Source organism: Citrus sinensis, chromosome 6 (genome assembly GCF_022201045.2).
Source record: "Citrus sinensis cultivar Valencia sweet orange chromosome 6, DVS_A1.0, whole genome shotgun sequence".
NCBI classification, from domain to species: domain Eukaryota; kingdom Viridiplantae; phylum Streptophyta; class Magnoliopsida; order Sapindales; family Rutaceae; genus Citrus; species Citrus sinensis.
In genome coordinates this window covers 22,206,178-22,226,130 of record NC_068561.1, presented here as the reverse complement: position 1 = coordinate 22,226,130, position 19,953 = coordinate 22,206,178, and the positions used below count along the sequence as shown (strand labels likewise).

The following is a 19,953-nucleotide window of genomic DNA, read 5'->3' as shown; positions in this document are numbered from 1 at the left end:
ACTGTTGGATAAGTTCTGGGTGGTAATAGTAAATACGTACTAAATAGTAATGGTAAAGTCTCTTTCAGCTTCGAAGACAAAGCAAGTTAATTAAGATTACGATTTCATGCGAAAGCGTAGAGACAAATTAAAAGGAATAAATGTGCTGTTGGCTGTTCCGTGACAGCACGTTGCTCTTCGGTTGGGTCTTGCCTCCGGCGCTCGTATTAGCTCATGCAAATTAATGAATAAATAATTGTAAACAAATAAAATAAGATGCAAAACCTGAGTGCCTAATTTTCTATAATATGTCAAGTATGCACACACTCTTTTTGCAATTGTATCAAAAAGGTCCGTATCTTCTATTTGCCATGCGAACTCCGAGCCGTTTGCGTTCGTCTAGGTTCTAATTTTTCAAAAAATCTGTCTTGACATAAATCACTATTAACAGTGTATCATATCTTTTCATGGGTTTATTTTCTATTTCATTCAAATGACTCAAATATCTTTTAATCTAATTGTTATTATTGAGGGAATTGTTGACTTTTAAAATTCATTTTTAAAAATAAGTAATATTAATACTTTCACATTAATTTAATCTAATCGTAATTTTAGTAGGAGTTACCAACTTAGGGATATTTTGATACAATAAACAAAACTATGTCGTAAATTGATAGACTGTAAACAATCAGGGGCCCGTATGTTATTACCCCAATAAGAAAACTCATAAAAAATAAAATAAAAACAGAAACCCGCGAGAAATTGAAACATCCGCCCCGAGGGATCGTTTGAGAGAGAGAGAGAGAGAGAGAATGAGGAAGATGATGTTAGTCTTTGTAGAATCCGTCTCTCTTTCTCTGTCCTTTGATCCTAAATCCTCTCTCTCTCTCTCTCTCTTCACTTCACATTCACATAAATCCCAAAAAAGAATATCAACCTTTCTGCTATTTTCAGTTCTTGTTTTTTACTGTAACTTGTCATGGATTATGTGCAATAACTCGTAGTCGCCACTCTGCTTTTATTCTCTTAATTATGCAAACAAGACCGTAACTGATTCTATCTCTGTTCTTTCTCATCTGGGTTCTTCTTCAATGGCCCGGAGTCATCATCTTAATGACAAACCCAAGAGGCTTTATCAAGTCTGGAAGGGAAGCAATGTGAGTTTTTCCTTTTCTTTTTTTTCCTACTCTATGTAATCTATTTGTCGTGAATCCAATCGGGTATCTTCCATAAGTTGTTTTTGGTCGTTTTTTGAATGCTTCATCTTTTCTTATTTCTTATTTGACCGGCTATGGCTGGCTATAGTGATTAACTGCAGCTAATCTTCCTATGAGATTCTTCATTTTCTGGTTCTAATTCATTTTACCTACTTGCTAATGAATTAAGCTTGTTTTTGAGGCGTTGCAACTGTTGGGTTGCTTATTTGATTCAATATTTCATGTGCTTATCAATTTGTTTTAGTTTCTTATGTTTCCTTTACAATATGCTAATTCTGCTGACAGCTATTGAGTAGATTATTCATGAAAGATGATGAACTTGTTTGTTCATCAAAGTTGCTTGTTCTTATTTGGTACCCCTTTTCTCATGCAAAATCTTATCTTTCTGGGGCTACAGGTGATAGAAGAAAAGCAAGATATTATTAGTTTTCTTAATAGGATTTTGCCCAAGAGTAGATTGACCATTCATAATTCTTGTAAACTAATATATTTAGTTTGACATTTTCTTTCTTCTCACTCTTGTGAAATATTTACACAATGCTAGATTTGTAACATAAGCTGATTAAGATGGAATTCTCGCATGGCTAACGGAGTTTTGAAACATAATTTCTTTCTGTTTATATGACCCCTCATTAGTCCTTCTTGAAAGAAAGTTTTATTAAACTAAGGTGGCTAACTGAAATTTGGCCTCGATGCACCATCTTTTATTCAGAGTTGATAGCTTGGTATAAGTCATCATTTCATAGTTGATAGTTTGGTATAAATCATAATATTATGCAAGCTTTATAGCACTTTATTGTTTCTTTTTTCTTTTTTTTTCCAGAGATTTTTTTGTGGTGGGCTGCTGGTCTTTGGTCCCGATGTCGCATCGTTATTTCTCTCTACGATCCTTATTGCTGGCCCTGCAATTGCTTTTTGTGTAAAATCCTATTTGAAGATACGACATGATGACCATGCTGCTCGTTCTGTTGTGGTGTCAATTGTGGGCTCAATCCTTACTGTACTGGTGAGATGCTTTACTTTTTTTCTGCATAAACTGTAATGTGCCACAATCTCTATTTTGTTATCTTGCAAATATACTCTGTATTTTTCGGTTGCTAGTCTCTATTGCATTCCAGGGCTGATAATAAGTAACCTTAAGCACTTCTTTCAAATTATTGATTAAAAATTTATTGAGAGGGATTAATTTTTTTCAAAAAGTTTATTTTGTTATTTTTTTTGGAATTATCTGTGTGGACTAAATATGAAAAAGTGGTGGAAGCACAAGGATGGTTGAAACAGTAAGGAATCAGCATGCAAAGTAAATTCTCTTCTTTTATGTCCTAAATATCCTGAAATTAGCTTCTTTTCTTCTTCATGTCACCAATTCTATTTTAATTATTTTCTGTGATGAAGTTTCTTTAATTTCTTTTCTTTTTGATAATTACTTAGTTGAATGGCTGATCATTTTCATTTGCAAGCGTTCAATCTTAAGGCAGGCATCAGTATTACTGGAAATCAATTCTATTTTAATTATTTTCTGTGATGAAGTTTCTTTAACTTCTTTTCTTTTGGATAATTACTTAGTTGAATGGCTGACCATTTGAGATGAACGCCCGTATGCTTACCGTCAGAGCTTCCCCCCCCCCCCCCTCAAATTATAGATATGAGTGAGCTTTTTTCCTTTGAAATATATCTTCAAATCTAAATTCAAATTTTGTGCAGGATCTATTATTTCTTTTCTTGACGTCTGCCAGAGATCCTGGAATGGTGCCCAGAAATTCAAAGCCACCTGAATCTGATGATGCATTTGATATGGCTACCCCATCTATGGAATGGGTCAATGGTAGAACTCCTCATTTGAAACTACCCAGAACAAAAGACGTCATTATAAATGGCCATACAGTGAAAGTGAAGTACTGTGACACCTGTATGCTTTATCGTCCTCCTCGTGCTTCTCATTGTTCCATCTGCAACAACTGTGTTCAGAGATTTGATCATCACTGTCCATGGGTTGGTCAGTGCATTGGAATTGTAAGTTTAACTTTTATGTATGTGGACTTACTTTCCCCAGTAAAACATATAAGAACATGTCTAACATTATTGCTAATGTAGTAGGCCAGTGGTCGATTGAACTGAGATTAATTTATTTCAGAAATGAGTGAGTCTAGAACACTTCCAGTGTATGCATCCCCTCGCGTTGGATTCTTCCATGTGTACATCTAAACTGATCATGAAAGAGTAAATACACACTTGCAAGGATCCAAGAAGATGTTTCTATACCCGGGGTATGCTAGACTTTCTTTACAGAAACAGAAAAACTTAGTAGTCATACATTGCACTTTCATCATTAAAAGGAGCCATATTGATGGTGCAAAATGGTGTTATCATCAAGATGGCTATAACTGTGAGTTGGTCATGGACCCTGTTTGCATTAGGACGCTTTTAGCCTTTTAGCCATCTCCACAAGCTGCTTGCTTTCAGAACATTGCTCCCTTGCAGACTTTTGGTTCCTGTTTATTGTGAAGCTGCTCAACTAAGCTCTTGTTCCATCACACAGTTTTCTTCCTTTTTGTTGTTACATGTTTAAGAACACTTGTCTTGACCATGCAACAAGTGGGTCAAGTTATCATCATTCAAGGAGTGCACTAATTTAATTGGAAATTGAATAACAGTAAAGGTACAATTCAAAGACAACTATGCATTTTATAGTATACCAGCACAGACCGTAATTAGTAGGGTAGGTGCAAAATGGGAAATCAGATATTGCAGATACTAAAATTCTGATCTAACCTAAAGTGGTTAAACAACAAAACTATAGTTATACCCAATTATTTCACATCCATAAGTATGCAAAATGGATGATGTTAGTCTGATTTGGTATCAATGGTCTTGCAAAGTGATTGTCTTTTTGACAGTTAACTGATCTCTTATATATATTTTGTTATGGTTGCAGCGCAATTATCGATTCTTCTACATGTTTATATTAACATCAACCATTTTGTGCGTATACGTCTTTGCATTTTCTTGGGTTAATATTCTTGAAAAGGATCACAATATTTGGAAGGCTATGTCTGAGGATGTCCCATCAGTTATATTAATGGTTTACTGCTTCATAGCAGTCTGGTTTGTCGGCGGCCTCTCAGTTTTCCATTTCTATCTGATCTGCACAAACCAGGTGACTTTCTTGCTTCTCAAATACATAAAAGAGTTAAAAAATAAATAAAAAATCATTGTTTACTGATTGCTTCATGTTTTCCAATGAGAAACTGATATGTCCATCAATAACAATTCAACATATTATTAAATCTCCTGTGTTATCGGCAGTCCAGAAATATTCATGCATACAATATCTAATACAGGTTGTGAAGTGTGAATATAAGTCAGTAGTTTCTCTCGAGATAATCTATCAATAATGATAGAAAAGTTTATTCTGTCATTTATTATTAATTTTTTCCTTTTTTTCTTTTTTTTTTGTTTTGATAGTCCTTGCTAATATGATTTACCATGCGATCTCTTCTGCAATGTCAGGAAAGATTTATTGTTTTTTCTTTTGTTCATCCACTTTTGCAATCTACTTTTGGCCCTATTTATTTTTTATTTCATGCCAAATATCAAGGAGTTTGAGATTGTACTTTTGTTCCTATATCGCCATCAGCAAGAATTATGTTACTCCTAAATTGAATAATTGTGATATTTTATCTGATTCCTACCGATTTGTCCCTCATATAGTGCTACCTGAGGTTTTAGAATGCATCTTCTGCAGTGTTATGTTAACCATTAATACATCTCATTATCTGTTTTTCTTACCTCTTTTGGTGGCCAAATATCCGGTACCAGAAACATGGCTGTTTCTTTATATTCTGTTGGCTTAAGCCTATTACCAAGAATGTGCTAATTATGAACTTGCATTTTGTGTAATGCCTACCATCCTGTACCAACTTATTTGTGTTCTTGGTATCCTACTTTATGCCAGATAACATATTTGCATGTGTGGTCCTGTTTTTGGGTGACATTTTCTTTTCAGTCTCCCGGTAGACAGGCAGTGTCTTCTGCTTTTCCTAGTGGACAATTGACCAAAGATGATGTATATGGTCTTCATTTGGTCTCCCTTTGTTGTTGATCTTAACTTACTTTCTCAACATGTCTAGTTTTAGTAAATTTGAAATGTCTGAGCTTGGTCTTGGTACTTATTGTGTTGTGATAAATTGACTCTAGGAAAGCTTATTTCACCCCTGACATTTGAAAGGACAAAGTCGTTCCTAATTTAAAATATTCTTCATTCTCAGTGGAGTTCCAGTTTCAATTTTGTTGCACATGCCAAAATAGGTAGCAACTGAGCTTTTATCAGGTCCATTGCTAACCATCAATTTGATGTTTTAATCATATGTTATTTGCATCTTCTACTCTGTGTTTTTTGCTTGACATCATTCAACTGGTAACAAATTTGAGCTACTGATTTTTAAAATCTGTTTATCACATGCTTAATGGATACAGACTACCTATGAGAACTTCCGGTACCGGTATGACAAGAAGGAGAACCCATATAATAATGGGATGTTGAGAAATCTTGGAGAAGTTTTCTTCTCAAAGATCCCTCCTTCAATGAATAATTTCCGATCGTTTGTGGAGGAAGATGAGCATATGGTGATAGGATCTTTGACTCCAAATTTTGGTGAAGGTACTGCTGCTGGCTCAAAGGAGAAAATTGACATTGAAATGGGATCTAAGCATGCAGAGGACACTGGTTATTCACTTCCTGAAATTCTGCAGAATTTGGATTTTGATAATTTGGAAGATAGCTTGAAGATAAAGGAGGAAAGAGGAATACCAGGTTTTGATCCATTCTTTCCTGTTGAGCAAGATGAGAAAGATTCAGTGCAAGTCTGCATTGTTGGTGATGGAGCAGCAGAATATCTGCAGGACCAAATTATTGGAGATGGGGTGAGAGACTCCAAAGCAAGCTCTGATATTGATGAAGTCAGAGAACCTGTTCAAAGTTCCACAGGTGGAAATGAGGCTAATGCAGTAGACAAACCTGATAACGTTTCTGACTCTGATGGGATCACTACACCAGTTCTGGAAGTATAGAGGTATTGATCTATTTTTTCGTTGAACTGTCTCTCTGATTTTTCAGGCTAAGGTTTTTATAGTTTTGGACCGGTTGAACTAGTTCTACAGGGGAAAAAAATTACTAATTGATTGGTAAACAGTATAATAACAGCTTCAGTTTTGTAAAATGTTACCTTACAGAAGTAGGCCTAATATCACCGCACTTGAGTTAGGTGTTTCATACATGTCCTTCTGTTTATTAAAATGACTAAAAATTACAATTTATCTTGATAATAGATCAAGAAGCTTTTCAACCAAAAAACAACTACTTCACTCCATTGCTTGAGCAAGTGCTTTGAATTTCATATTCCATGGACCTTAGTTGTTTGTAATAAAAGATGTTTCTCTTTGTGTCAAATTAATGTTATTGACGTCTTAATACCGTCAAATACTTGCACAAACAGCTTAGAAGAAGCCCATATGAATATTATTTTAAACGGTACAGAGCTATAGTATTTGCTTTCTTTATTATAGTAAATTGTCATTCTAAAATTTATTAATTATTCAAATTAGCCCTTTTTTCTTCTTACTCGAATGGCTTCTAATCATAATAATTTTTCCAATAATGTACAGGTATCTCAATGGAAGGTATTACTATTGGCATGGACATATTGGAAGCAGGTGTGAAGGTTCTCAATTTTTTTTTTTTTCTGTAATTATACTGTCCTGTGATTCGGGGGCATAAGGTTTTTTCAAATACAGAGGTATGCTCAACATTTGTGTGTCTGGAAATTGACTGGGAATTGATTCAATTTTTACATCTTCTTAGTTGCAAGTTGTAAATGTCATACCGTCTCTAAACAATGCAGAAACCCATGTCAAAATGAAGTTGCAAGAGTAAATGATCAATAGGTTGTATCGCAGATTATATAATTTTTTTCCCATTTTCTTAATTTTTTTTTTTTTCAATCTTTCTTGATTCAGATTGAGATTTCCTAGTTGTGGTTAGAAATGTACAATATCTGCCACGGCCCACTGGTTGTCATATTAGTACAATCTAGTCGGACACGCTTTGCCGTGCTATAATGAGTTTTGCTTTTTCTTTCCCATCCTCTTCTCTGATGATAGAATGTACTTGCTCTCGTTTATAATGATTTTACAGAAGGTAGTGTTAATAAATGTTCTTGAAAGAACATTAAGTTTTCCAATTGAAGTTACTAAGTTACAGTTTCTATGAATATTGGTTCACACCATTTGATTGGAGCTTTCAGAGGAAAGTTTTTAATTTCACCTGAAGGCAGTGCTCTGCCCGTATTTTCACAACTAACAGCCGGAAGCAGGGGTGTTTTAGACTTTTTAGTAACGTATTTTACCATGTTTAGGAAGTTGATTTTCAAAAATGAAATTGTTTGGTGTTAAAAAAAAAAGCTGAAATCTTTCCGAATATTTCGACGAATTATGCAATTAAACCAATGCGGAAATGTGTTCTCTGATCTGTGATCTCCGAAGTCCTTATTTATTAAAAGAAAAAGTTTCATTTTATTTTAATCATATTTACTCTTTTTTTTTTTTATGCGTTTAATCATATTTACTTGATAACAGATCGGTGACCTTTGATAACATTTAAATATATATATATATATTATAGAAGAAATACAATAATGATATTTAATGCATATTGAAAGCGATTTGGGTTAAATATTCAAAAATGTTCAGAAGACTTAATTAAATTTCAAAATAATATCAATCTAGATATGTTTAAGCAAAAATTTTTTAGATGCCAATAAAATTAATTCTATTACTGTTATTATTATTATTGTTGTTGTTATTATTTTAAATGATTTTAGATATGTGGGGATATCAAAGTCCAAGCACATACATAAATGCCAAAAAAAAAAAAAAAGAGAAAAAATTATTTTTTATTTAAAGTTCCATAGATTTTGGAAAGTTTATAGAAATAGTCCAAAATTAGCGTTAATTTATTAAGTATCTCATATTATCATTCTTATTTTAGTACTAAAAAAGGAATATTTTGATTAGATAATTTATTCTGTCAAAAAAGTAATTAACGTGTTTATCGTTTATTGATCATTAAAAATTAAACACCCCCTTTCAAAAAAAAAAAAAAAAAAAATCCTTTGACACATTGATTATATGTCAATCATACGTCCAGCATATCAAATTACTTCATTCACACATATAAGTTTGAAATGTCATTTTATTGATTACTAAAATAAAATAATAATAACCGTAAATTTTAGACAATTTCCATAAAATTTCCCATAGATTTTTCAGACCACGAACAACCTACAAGCAAAATAGCAACACATCAAAACCAAAAATGAAAAATCTGATGTAATGAAAGCAGGACCACAAAGTCCATTCCCTGAGATCAATTTATCACAACCAAAGAAAGCAATCAAGCCAACCTATGATCATCAACCACGTGTCAAACATCCACAATGCTCACACGATTTCATTGGATATGCAATCAACTTTACACCAATTATAAGTCCCCACATCTTATCTTCCGTTCGATTTAGTCCTCGCTTGTAACACTTGAAAGCCACTCAAAAGCCACTCAGTTACTCTCTAGTTCCTCTCCTGGTTCCAGAAATGGCAGCTGAGATGGCACTGGTCAAACCGATTAGCAAATTCAGCACCATCGCCACCACTACTAAGCCTAGGTTCAGCTACCCGAAAGCAACATGTACATCTCTGAGCACAAGATTTTGTACAATCAAAATGTCAGCAACTTCAGAGCAAGCGGCTGCTGCCACTGCCCAAAAGCCAAGCAAGAAATCAAACAAAACTGCTATCAAGGAGACCCTTCTGACACCAAGGTTTTATACAACAGATTTTGATGAAATGGAGACCCTTTTCAACACTGAGATCAACAAGAAGCTCAACCAGGCTGAATTTGAGGCATTGCTTCAAGAATTCAAGACTGATTATAACCAGACTCACTTTGTGAGGAACAAGGAGTTCAAGGAAGCTGCTGACAAGATGCAAGGCCCTCTCAGGCAGATCTTTGTTGAGTTCTTGGAGAGGTCTTGCACTGCTGAGTTCTCTGGTTTCCTTCTTTACAAAGAGCTCGGAAGGAGACTCAAGGTTTGTTTATTTAATTGCTTCGTAAATTGCTGTTGCATGGGTTTCTTCTAGTTCTTGCATGCATGAAGAGTTTGTTTAATTGCAGATATATCGTATTTGTTCTGGCACTGAATGTAAATAAAATTATCCACTTCTCAGATAACTATAGATGAGCAATGGCTTAATGTCCAATCTTCAAAATTCTTGCACTTTCTGAATATTTACTTGCATTAAACACATGGTTAATTTACTGGCAACTGTTTATAGCTGACTTGAGTTGAAAAATCAATTCAATGCTTTGACTAATACTTTGCAGTTTGATGGTACAGAAAACCAACCCAGTGGTAGCTGAGATTTTCTCTCTGATGTCCAGGGATGAAGCCAGGCATGCCGGGTATGAATGTGCATCCAAATCCGTTATGTATGTGTATCCTCTGTTGCTCATGTAAATAACCATAATTGTTTTATTGACTCAAGGTTTCTGAACAAGGGGCTATCTGATTTCAATTATGCATTGGACTTGGGCTTCCTGACAAAAGCTAGGAAATACACATTTTTCAAGCCAAAGTTTATCTTTTATGCCACATATTTATCTGAGAAGATTGGATACTGGAGATACATTACCATATACAGACATCTCAAGGCCAACCCTGAGTTCCAATGTTATCCCATTTTCAAGTATTTCGAGAACTGGTGCCAGGATGAGAACCGTCACGGTGATTTCTTCTCAGCCTTGATGAAGGCACAACCCCAGTTCCTCAATGACTGGAAGGCAAAGTTGTGGGCCCGATTTTTCTGCCTCTCGGTAATCCTTCATGCTTTATGAACATCAGTTATATCTCACCCAACTTATATAAGCATTGGCTCTTTTTGTGATTATTTTCATGCTACTTTGGCTGCAACCATAGAAAGAAAGCACAAACAGGATATTGATGGAGGTTTTGAAAATCTTGTAAGGTTGATTGCTATCATGTTTAGGTTTGTGAAACCTAATGTAAGATCTTGTAATTGCATGCTAAATGTGTTTCTTATAAGTCGCATGACATAAAGGATACTTTTCTTAGGTATCAGTAAGTTCATATATTCTTCTCCTGATAATTTCATAATTGTTCCTGCAGGTGTATGTCACAATGTATCTCAATGACTGCCAGCGTACTGCTTTCTATGAGGGCATTGGACTAGACACCAAAGAATTTGACATGCATGTCATCATTGAGGTTAGTCTGTGGCTGAGCTTGTTAGTGTGCTTTTTACAGAAGTTTATGAAGATTTCTGTGCTGCGAATCAATTGTCAATATGTAGAACTTGACAGCACATTGTGTACCAGCCAAGTGAGCCAACGAAGCTCACTTTAACAATATCCTGCTTTTCTTCATTTGCATTTTCAGTTTTAGTAAGACATCTAACAGTGTCAGTGTCATATCTATATGACCTAGGAAAAGAGGACAGAATTACCATTTTTTATGATACTTGAACTTGTGTATCTGAAATTCTTTTTCTACAGACCAATCGCACAACGGCTAGAATTTTCCCTGCTGTGCTGGATGTTGAAAACCCAGAGTTCAAGAGGAGGTTGGATCGGATGGTAGAGATCAACGAGAGGCTTCTTGCTGTAGGGGCGACCGATGACATTCCCTTGGTGAAGAACTTGAAGAGGATTCCACTGATTGCAGCACTGGCTTCTGAACTCCTTGCTACATATCTAATGCCACCAGTTGACTCTGGATCTGTTGATTTTGCTGAGTTTGAACCAGAGCTTGTTTACTGATAATTTTGTAGAAAGTTCCAGTTGCCAAATCTTATGTCCATCTTGAGTTTCGGTGAAACAAAAAAAAAATAAAAAAAGAATTCGGGCAGATGTAACTGGGGATACATGGTTATGTAGAGTTTCTACCTTTTGTTTTTGTTTGTAATATCAGAACAATTTATTTCTTTGCACCTAGTCATGATTCATCTCCTACCCAATACAGGGGCGGAGGTTATAAAAGGTTAACAGAGTTTTAAAAATTTTTGGAGTTTCTAAATAAAATATGAAAAGTAAGTATAAAAATGTTTATATTGGCTCCTACACGATTGATGTGTAAATTTTATATATTGGAATAATGAAGTAATTTTATAGTTTTACTGAAGTCCACGTTAAATAACAAATCCCCAAAAATGGGAAGCTATATAAACAATACCCTAAAGTTCCGACCATTCCTCCATAACAAAGATGAGAACATCATTAAAAATTAATCAATATTTCAAAAGAAAAAATTGATCCTTTAGAGTTTTCGGCTGTGCTGTGCTCCGCCCTTATACCCACATTGTAAGGCTCTGTTACTGGCAGATACAGTTTTTGTTATACCATCTTACGAGTCAAAAACTGTTTCTTGTCATCCGAAAATAAAGATGTCTTAGTTCATTTTACTCAGAAGGAATGAGCTTAAGGATTTTTGTTGGATGAAACTTCTCAAGCAAAAAGACATAAAACAATCTATGGATTTTAGCAGTTACTGTTGCAATTACATCTATCATCTGGCATTACTCAGCCAGATTAACGAGTGAAAAATCAAGTGAAAGAGGTTCATTAAGGAACAGATCGTACTCTTTAGATTTACAGAAAGATGATTCCAAAGGGATTCATCTACAAAATGGATTGTAGTCTTTTCGGCCAATTGTCTTCTTGTGAACCTACATTTGCCTTCACCTGAGCTGATCGATTAGAAAGAGCTAACAGAGTTACAACACAAAAGGAAGTGAAATTTTATCATTCTGATTTAGATTTTGAGTCTTTTTTCTCCTCTGCTAGTGGTCGAACTACCAACTTAAATAACCATAATGCAAGCACAGTTGCCTGAATTGGAGCTAGCCAATATACAAATATATGCTCCTTGGTTATATGATCTCCACGAGCATAGGCCCATCCCATCACCTACAAATTTTGAAACATTTTAAAATCCAACAGAGATCGCTACTTCTATAAGTTGCAACTTGAAGAAGAACAGAAAGAAAAAAGCAGCAAATATATACAGTAACTATAATCGGTACTTACAGAGGCTGGGTTCATGCATCCACCAGTCATATCAGACCCAAGAATATGAAGAGCTAACTTAGAGACACTCGAAATCCATGTCTTCATGTAGAAACTCCCTGGAATTTTTCTTGCCAACCCAAGTGAGATGGTAACGATAGCAAATGTGAGCAATCCTTCTGTCAATGCACCGTGATGGATGCCAACATTCAAACTTGGACCACGTCCTATCTGAGGAAAGGTATCGAGGATGAACCTAACCCCAGTAATAGATCCAATTACCTGAAAAAACGAGATTAAAAAACTAAAATAAATGTACATAAAGAAAAAATAAGTTGTCTTATTTCTATAACTTGGAAACAACCACATTCTCTATCATACCAGGAACATGAAGAGATAATTTTCAAAACCTTTATACTGAATGGTGGATAGTTTTGGGAAGCTGATTTACTTAAGGAAAATGGCTAGATCTCATGTTACGAGATCAATTCTTTTTCTGTGTATATAAAACACCCTGCCAGAAGGTACTCATCTTGACTGTTAAGTCCTTTCAGAGACCTGTGAGATCAGCTGTAAGAGGTCTCGCGTAAAATCCACTAGAATGGCCAAAAAGGATATCTGTCGTGGAACTTCAGATTGGAGAATATATTTCGTTCTTACATACATAAATTATGTTAAAAATTTAGACTGTTCAAAGCACCAGCAGTTATATAAATGTGTTTTCAAAGTAGAAAAGGCAAGAGAAGAGGATAGAAGTTCCTCAAGGAAGGAGAAAAGATTTTTTTCAATCAAGTTAATTAAAGAAAAAACAACAGTAACCTTCTTAACATTCTTAACAATGGGATACCAAGAAACCAATCACAAACAAGCATTTTAGAGGACACTTTGTTGCTGAGTAAATACATAAGAAGTATAAAATTCTTCAACTTCACTCCTACTAGTCAAATACTCAAAAATCAATTTCCTTTTTGCTCCGAAACTTCAGGACCACAAAACCGAGGGCTTCCTTCAAATTGGAAAGATGCAACCAGACAAGTCCAATTTGAGATGGACAAAGTTCACTGCAAATGGATGAGGAGAAAATCCATTGCTTCTGATCCTGGCCTTAGCACAAAATATCTGATAGAAATGTTCCACCACATGGCAAATTTATGTTTTGAAGGTTACTTGTATTTGCAGCCAGAAAACTCGAAAAAGGAAAATGAAACAGGGACTTTTTTTGGGATTTTATTGAACCACTGAGCTGAAGGAATTAACGTCATACCCAGTTCCATATCAACGAAAGAAAGGAAAAAGAAAATATTTCGGCGGGTACCGTCCAACAGAGCCTACTGGATCTGTATTCCTTTTCCTGCAGCAGGGATGGATATGAATTGGTGGATCCCAGTCTTCATTTCGAAGAATTCTCTAGACGTTATTGAAAACTTTCTAAGAAATCCCTCTTATTTTATTGCATTTTTGTTATCTAAGATGCATTTATTCATTCAGTCTTTCCAGATATTTATCCAAAATGATCACTCAAGCCTTTTATTTCATGAACATGATGCACACCCCACAAAATTAACGGTCACTGTGTGCAAAAAAGACCAGGACACCAGCTGTTGGATGTAAATGTAATTTAATTGTGCTACACTCCCTTACTCTAACCCCACCCCTTTGGTTTTAGCTTGGTAACATTTGAATGTAAGATCTATCCTATCCTTTTCAAAATCCCAACAGTTCGGACAAAGCCGAGAGCAGTGTAACACCCACAAAGTGCAATTCTTATTGACTGGGGATGCATGCCAACAAGATATAGAAATCCAGATCTTAGACAGGACGTTAAAATTTAAATTTGAGCCCAAAAGCAGAGGTAAATTCCTAGTACTTTAGTAGGCTTGCTTCATGTAATCTTAAATAAGAGATGGAAAATCCTTTGATCCAATTAAGAACCACCTTTCCTCAGCGGAATATAATTGCCAAAGCAAACAAAGAAAGATCCACAAAATAATATATTACAAGCCAGAGGATGATGAAGATATAAATGACTTTATTTATGAGATCAATAACAGAAAAAAATAAATAAATTCAGGGATGTGCATTAATATACTGAAATTCTATTCAGCAACAAAATCAAAAAAAAAAAAAAAATCACGTTCCGAGGAAAATTCAACTCTAACTAGACTTGTACAGATGATTGTGTTAATTGATGGAACCTTTTATATGGAAACCATAATAAGATAAAACTAATACTCTTTATGCTCTCTCCTTTTCTCATTGTTTTCTCAGCAAGCAAACGAACATATTAACATCACCAAACAAAACAAAACCCATTAGAGAATTAAATCCCTCAAAAGTAAAAATAATCAACAAAAAGGTAGATTTAGCATCCAAAGAGCTTACCTGAGCAGGGATTCTAGCTCCAACAGTGAAGAGAAAATTACTAAAATCCCCAGAAATGCCAGAAGCTAAGACGGTTAAGGGATTATAAGCCCCTCCTTTGGTAACTTTGCCCAAGAATGCAAACAGAAACATGCTGATTATTGACAAGCCACACTTGAAGACCTCACCACTGGGAGCATGTCCCAATCCCAGAACCTTGTACACAAAAATCTTGATCAAAACACTCTGCCAAACCCACATGAATGACAAGATAAAATCTGATACAATCAATCTAATCCCTGCCATTGTGACAATTGCTACTCACAATTCTGATACAATCTGATACAATCAAGATAAAATCTGTTCTCAACGGTTTATATCGATTATTCTCTCTAATGGATCATGATGGTCTTAGCTTAAGATATCAAATTGAAGTAAAAAAACCAGGGGAATCTGAATAATTGCTATTGGTTCATCTTTTTCCCAATAAAGATAGTAGTCCTCGTGGAAAGTTTCTCATTAGGCATAACGAAGAAAGTGCCATCACAAGAAACTTTTCACAGTTTCACTTGTTTGCAGAAATTGTCGGATCTTTATTTGGTCAATGGCCGCCCCTTGGCATTCATGGTAATTTCACAACTCCTAAAATTTTTAATTTAATAAAAGAGGAGGGGTTTTTACTTGTCAATGAGATATCTCAAGGTATTGTATCTCATAATTTGGGTAGCATCTGAGTTGTAGGACTAAAGTATCACGCTAACATAGTGAATATTACAACAATTATTTACTTCTTAAATATTATAACGATGAATTAGAGAAGTGTAACAAAAAAAAAATATCATAATCAATGATAAAACATATTATAACTCTAAAGTTAATTAATTGTAAAGTTCAATAAATTTCATCTCAATTAGTATGACCTTGATAAGTAATATGTCTCTTTTGTAAGGGGAAGATAATATTTTCCAGTTACAAAAATGAGAAAAATTTAAGCTGGGTTATTTTATAAATTAACCATAGTGTTAGGTCATCTCCGTAATTTTCCTTTCGCCATAAAAGTACAATTATACCCTTCATCGGTCTTTGTTTTTACTTTATTTTATTTATTTTAAAGTCCCAGTCTGCTTCTTTTTCTTGATAAAAAAGAAACTCGTCTATATCTCACAGAACTTCGCTTTCTCAGTAGAAGGGAAAGGGAAATCAAATTGACTCAAAAATCGAAAAAGAAAGAAGAGAGCAAGCATGAGCAGCATAGGCACAGGCTACGATCTGTCGGTGACCACATTCTCTCCCGACGGTCGCGTTTTCCAGATCGAATACGCCGCCAAAGCCGTCGACAACAGCGGGTAGGTTAACTCACTCTCTCTTTCGCTCTTTTTTTTATTCTCCATTCTTAATATCCTTATTTTTTCAATCTTCGCTCGCAGGACTGTGATTGGAATTAAATGCAAAGATGGCATCGTTATGGTAAATTCTGTTTTTTACTTATTCGCTAAATCTTAAAAATTTGTATTTTTAGGTGTATTTTATTTTGTTTTTCCAAAGGGAGTGGAGAAGCTAATAGCGTCGAAGATGATGTTGCCTGGTTCCAATAGAAGAATCCATTCCGTTCATCGTCACTCCGGCATGGTACTTACCTTTATCTTATACTGTGTGGATTGTATAGATTTAGTTTAGATTTTAAATCCCTAATAGTGAAATCGAGAATTTTAGCTTGTAATTTGGTCTTTTGATTATGTGATTTTAGTGAGAGAGAGTGTGTGTGTGTGTGTGAGAGTGTGAGATGAGGGTGATGCTCAGATTTGTTTGAAGTAAGACAATTATACACAGTAGCTCATATGGTGTTGGGCTGATATGATTGTGGATGTTTGCTAGAAGATACAAATCTAAAGTTTTGGGGCTGACTTTGTATGACTAGGAGAGAATTTAAAGGTTCATAAAAATGTGGAAGTAAATGTACAACTGAGTTATCTGGAGAGAAGGAGGGGGGTTTCCTTTGTAGTCATCTATGTAGACACAACCTCTCTTTCTGTGGAAAGTGCAGAAGACTGTTTGATGTTTTTTGATGTCTTCTTATGGATGGTGTCTTTCTTGTGGTTTAATAGGCTGTAGGTAAACCTGTCCTTGTGTACCTATTTCAAACTGTATATTGGTGCATGTAAACCCATCCTTGTGTACCTATTTCAAACTGTATCTTGGTGCATGTAAACCGTCCTTGTGTACCTATTTCAAACTGTATCTTGGAGCATATATTGACATTTTTCAATTGCAGGCTGTTGCAGGATTAGCAGCAGATGGGAGACAAATTGTTACCAGGGCCAAGTCTGAAGCTACAAACTATGAAAGGTTTGCTTTTAGATCATTTACTTGTATGCAATTTGTGTAATGCAGTGGCACTGTTTTTAGCTATATATATGGAAAAGACAGCTTTAAAGGCATGATATTTGAGGCTAGGTCCAGGACTTAGGCTTGTAGCTATGATGAGGGAATAGAAAGTGCTAAGTTAATATGCAATCAGTATGTTTCATCCTTCAGTTTGCAAAGCAACAAAAACATTAAGATTAAATGTGTCTATAATATGCCTAACAACTAACTCTTGAATTTTATTCAATCTTTATGCAGTATTAGGTATTCAATTATATAGTAGCAACATTTTGTGAAACTTATAACATTCTTTCCAGATGTAGTAACAAACTATAAGTATTGTGATCATGTGGAGAAGAAAATAGAAGATAAGAGAAAGAATATCAAAATTTTTTAGATAGTTAAGATTTTCCTTCCAAGGTTGCTCCTCCTTACATGGCATTTTAATGCTCTCTTACTTATTCAAGTATTAATGTTATTTATCATATCATAACAATTTCATCCTGTGTTTGTTGTTGACTGGCAGTGTATATGGCGAACCAATTCCTGTTAAAGAACTTGCTCAACGAGTTGCTAGCTATGTGCATCTATGTACTCTATATTGGTGGCTCAGGTTTGATGATTTGATGAGATATTACTTACCTCTGTTTTTGTTACTAAGTTGTTTTCCTTCCCCTTTAATAACTGTAAGAGCAATGATGGTGGTGCTGCAGACCTTTTGGATGTGGTGTAATTCTTGGAGGTTATGACAGAGATGGACCGCAATTGTATATGATTGAACCTTCTGGTATCTCCTATGTAAGTTAATATTTTGTCAAATACTTTCATAGTTATGTTTAATGTCTTACCATCTTTTTTTTGTTCTACATGTATAACATCTATTTATTTGTATTACTGTTATTCTAGAGTGGTTTTTGCTTATTGGTGTTTTGGCATTTGTTGTAGAGGTATTTTGGAGCTGCAATTGGAAAGGGCAGGCAGGCTGCTAAAACGTAAGTTTAGATTTATTTATTTACCAAGTTCAAAGATAGAAGATTTACTATTTTACCTAGAATTTTGACGTGGGCATAAGTGAACATCTGGTCATCTCCTCTTTTTGTTTAGCTACCTTCATTTTGCTTTTCATTTTTCTGAGAAAATTAACTGATGGTACTGATACTGTTGAAACTTGTATTTTCACAGAGAGATTGAAAAGTTGAAGCTTTCTGAAATGACCTGCCGACAAGGGGTCATTGAAGTAGCCAAGATGTAAGTTCTATATTTATTCTCTGGTAACTTGATATTTATCTTGTAAATTTTTTATTTTAGTGTGTGACGTTGGTGGTTTTCTTCTTGACTAACATCTCGGTAGTAATTAGTAATATTTTTTTGGTGGGGTGTTTTTTGTGCTTTGAATTGCTAAAAATAAAGACTTGGACATAGTGTCTTTAAACTAATCGTGTTATAGTGTACGAATTAGCATTAGTGTGAGTGTTACATAGTATGTTGATTGATGACATACAAGTTATGAATTCATTGCAGGAAGATAAAAAGAATTGGCTGTTGCCAAAATAGGAAATGCATGTTTATAGTACAACAGTACAAGTTAGGACTAACAAATGCTGTTGCAACTGTGACATTAATACTAATACAATGAGATTGTGGTGGAGATGATGGCTAATTGGCTATAGCCTTATTAATGCATCATGGCTGGAGTAGTACAAAAGTGATATGCAGCTATTTTGTGTATCACTACTTTGCAAATTCATATAATGTATAAGGATCTAGACAGAACATCCATTTCAAGTCAGTTGAGTAGTACTTTGAAAGTCGTGTGTTTGAACTATCATGGATCTGTGCGCTAAAACTGGAGATGATGGCTAATTGGCTATAGCCTTATTAATGCATCATGGCTGGAGTAGTACAAAAGTGATATGCAGCTATTTTGTGTCAACTTTTGAGTGTAGAATGGATCTTGGCAACTAACTCTCAATAGGCCTTCTCAAATATAACTTACATGCTGTGCATGTTATATGTAAGAATAATTTCTGAGCTTGTCAATATTTTCTCTTGTTTGCTTGACAAATTTATGAAATTTTTTTGCATGTATGAGACTTGTAATTCTAATTGTAGTTTGATACTTCAATATCTGCTATATCATCAATTTGATTTCTCTAAGGTTAAACATTTTTATCTGATGCTAAACAGCATTTATGGAGTGCACGATGAGGCTAAGGACAAGGCCTTTGAACTGGAAATGAGCTGGGTCTGTGATGAATCAAACCGCCAGCATCAGAAGGTAATTTATAATTTAAAATGACTAGTGTGTTTTAAAGTTGTGGTTCTTCTATTCCTCTGCTGTTACCACCCTCGCTCACTGGATCTTAGACGAGCAATTTTTTGGGTTGCTGTTTGCTGTTGGTACTTAATATTACCAGCATAATTATGCTAGTGATTTTGTTTATATAATTTTGTTTCTGTTTTTATTACATTCAGGTACCAGATGAGCTTCTTGAGGAAGCTAAGGCAGCCGCCAGAGCAGCGTTGGAAGAGATGGATGCAGATTAGTGTAGCAGAGTTGATAATATTTGTTTACTAGTTTGATGCCATTTCAGGGCTTGTCTTGGAATACTTGTCGCAACATTTTCAAAATATTTAATAGATTGGTGGATTCTCTTGATGGTTGATGTCTTTACCGCTGATAATTGCATCTATACTGTTAAAGTTTTTAAATTATCATTTGCTGGTCTATGAGCTAGCGCCAAATTTTTTGGTGTTGAAACTTGAATTTACGCTTTTGCTTAATGTGTTGGCATCTGGTCTAAAATTTAGATAGCACGAAATGTATGGTTAGGAATGGGATGAAAGGTTAGTCTGTTTATATCTCTCATTTATTTTTATTTTTACCACGTATATTTA

At 34.8% G+C, this 19,953-nt stretch overlaps 4 protein-coding genes across 4 annotated transcripts; 3 read left to right on the top strand and 1 right to left on the bottom strand.

The window, feature by feature from the left end:
• The first annotated feature begins 747 nt into the window (after window positions 1–747).
• Window positions 748–7,050, top strand: LOC102613288 (probable protein S-acyltransferase 4). The gene is made up of 6 exons (XM_006481924.4): window positions 748–1,136; window positions 2,020–2,202; window positions 2,901–3,209; window positions 4,132–4,353; window positions 5,673–6,268; window positions 6,861–7,050. Exons 1-5 carry the CDS (start codon window positions 1,071–1,073, stop codon window positions 6,264–6,266), a joined length of 1,374 nt encoding a protein of 457 aa, XP_006481987.1. The 5' UTR covers window positions 748–1,070; the 3' UTR covers window positions 6,267–6,268; window positions 6,861–7,050.
• A 1,727-nt stretch (window positions 7,051–8,777) lies between these two features.
• LOC102612985 (magnesium-protoporphyrin IX monomethyl ester [oxidative] cyclase, chloroplastic) lies at window positions 8,778–11,324 on the top strand. The gene is made up of 5 exons (XM_006481923.4): window positions 8,778–9,338; window positions 9,647–9,711; window positions 9,795–10,122; window positions 10,436–10,534; window positions 10,822–11,324. Exons 1-5 carry the CDS (start codon window positions 8,844–8,846, stop codon window positions 11,083–11,085), a joined length of 1,251 nt encoding a protein of 416 aa, XP_006481986.1. The 5' UTR covers window positions 8,778–8,843; the 3' UTR covers window positions 11,086–11,324.
• A 456-nt stretch (window positions 11,325–11,780) lies between these two features.
• On the bottom strand, window positions 11,781–15,331 carry LOC102612682 (probable aquaporin SIP2-1). The gene is made up of 3 exons (XM_006481922.4): window positions 14,713–15,331; window positions 12,352–12,612; window positions 11,781–12,231 (listed from the first exon to the last, which is right to left on the bottom strand). The coding sequence occupies exons 1-3, from the start codon at window positions 14,995–14,997 to the stop codon at window positions 12,067–12,069; spliced, it is 711 nt and encodes a 236-aa protein (XP_006481985.1). The 5' UTR covers window positions 14,998–15,331; the 3' UTR covers window positions 11,781–12,066.
• Window positions 15,332–15,827: 496 nt separating this feature from the next.
• LOC102612378 (proteasome subunit alpha type-3) lies at window positions 15,828–19,714 on the top strand. Its single transcript, XM_006481921.4, has 10 exons — window positions 15,828–16,037; window positions 16,119–16,158; window positions 16,237–16,320; window positions 16,964–17,037; window positions 17,582–17,668; window positions 17,769–17,853; window positions 18,001–18,047; window positions 18,238–18,303; window positions 19,243–19,333; window positions 19,531–19,714. The coding sequence occupies exons 1-10, from the start codon at window positions 15,934–15,936 to the stop codon at window positions 19,600–19,602; spliced, it is 750 nt and encodes a 249-aa protein (XP_006481984.1). The 5' UTR covers window positions 15,828–15,933; the 3' UTR covers window positions 19,603–19,714.
• Window positions 19,715–19,953: the final 239 nt, after the last annotated feature.

Bases quoted from the DNA above. Each gene is read 5' to 3' on its own strand.
- LOC102612682 (XM_006481922.4), bottom strand. From the start codon at position 14,997: ATGGCAGGGATTAGATTGATTGTATCAGATTTTATCTTGTCATTCATG. The intron at 12,613-14,712 runs GTAAGCTCTTTG...TCGTTTTTTCAG, and splicing joins GAGCTAGAATCCCTGCTCAG to GTAATTGGATCTATTACTGG. The intron at 12,232-12,351 runs GTAAGTACCGAT...CAAAATTTGTAG, and splicing joins GATGCATGAACCCAGCCTCT to GTGATGGGATGGGCCTATGC.
- LOC102612985 (XM_006481923.4), top strand. From the start codon at position 8,844: ATGGCAGCTGAGATGGCACTGGTCAAACCGATTAGCAAATTCAGCACC. The intron at 9,712-9,794 runs GTATGAATGTGC...TATTGACTCAAG, and splicing joins GATGAAGCCAGGCATGCCGG to GTTTCTGAACAAGGGGCTAT. The intron at 10,535-10,821 runs GTTAGTCTGTGG...CTTTTTCTACAG, and splicing joins ACATGCATGTCATCATTGAG to ACCAATCGCACAACGGCTAG.
- LOC102613288 (XM_006481924.4), top strand. From the start codon at position 1,071: ATGGCCCGGAGTCATCATCTTAATGACAAACCCAAGAGGCTTTATCAA. The intron at 2,203-2,900 runs GTGAGATGCTTT...AATTTTGTGCAG, and splicing joins GCTCAATCCTTACTGTACTG to GATCTATTATTTCTTTTCTT. The intron at 3,210-4,131 runs GTAAGTTTAACT...TTATGGTTGCAG, and splicing joins TTGGTCAGTGCATTGGAATT to CGCAATTATCGATTCTTCTA.
- LOC102612378 (XM_006481921.4), top strand. From the start codon at position 15,934: ATGAGCAGCATAGGCACAGGCTACGATCTGTCGGTGACCACATTCTCT. The intron at 17,854-18,000 runs GTAAGTTAATAT...CATTTGTTGTAG, and splicing joins AACCTTCTGGTATCTCCTAT to AGGTATTTTGGAGCTGCAAT. The intron at 18,304-19,242 runs GTAAGTTCTATA...GATGCTAAACAG, and splicing joins GTCATTGAAGTAGCCAAGAT to CATTTATGGAGTGCACGATG.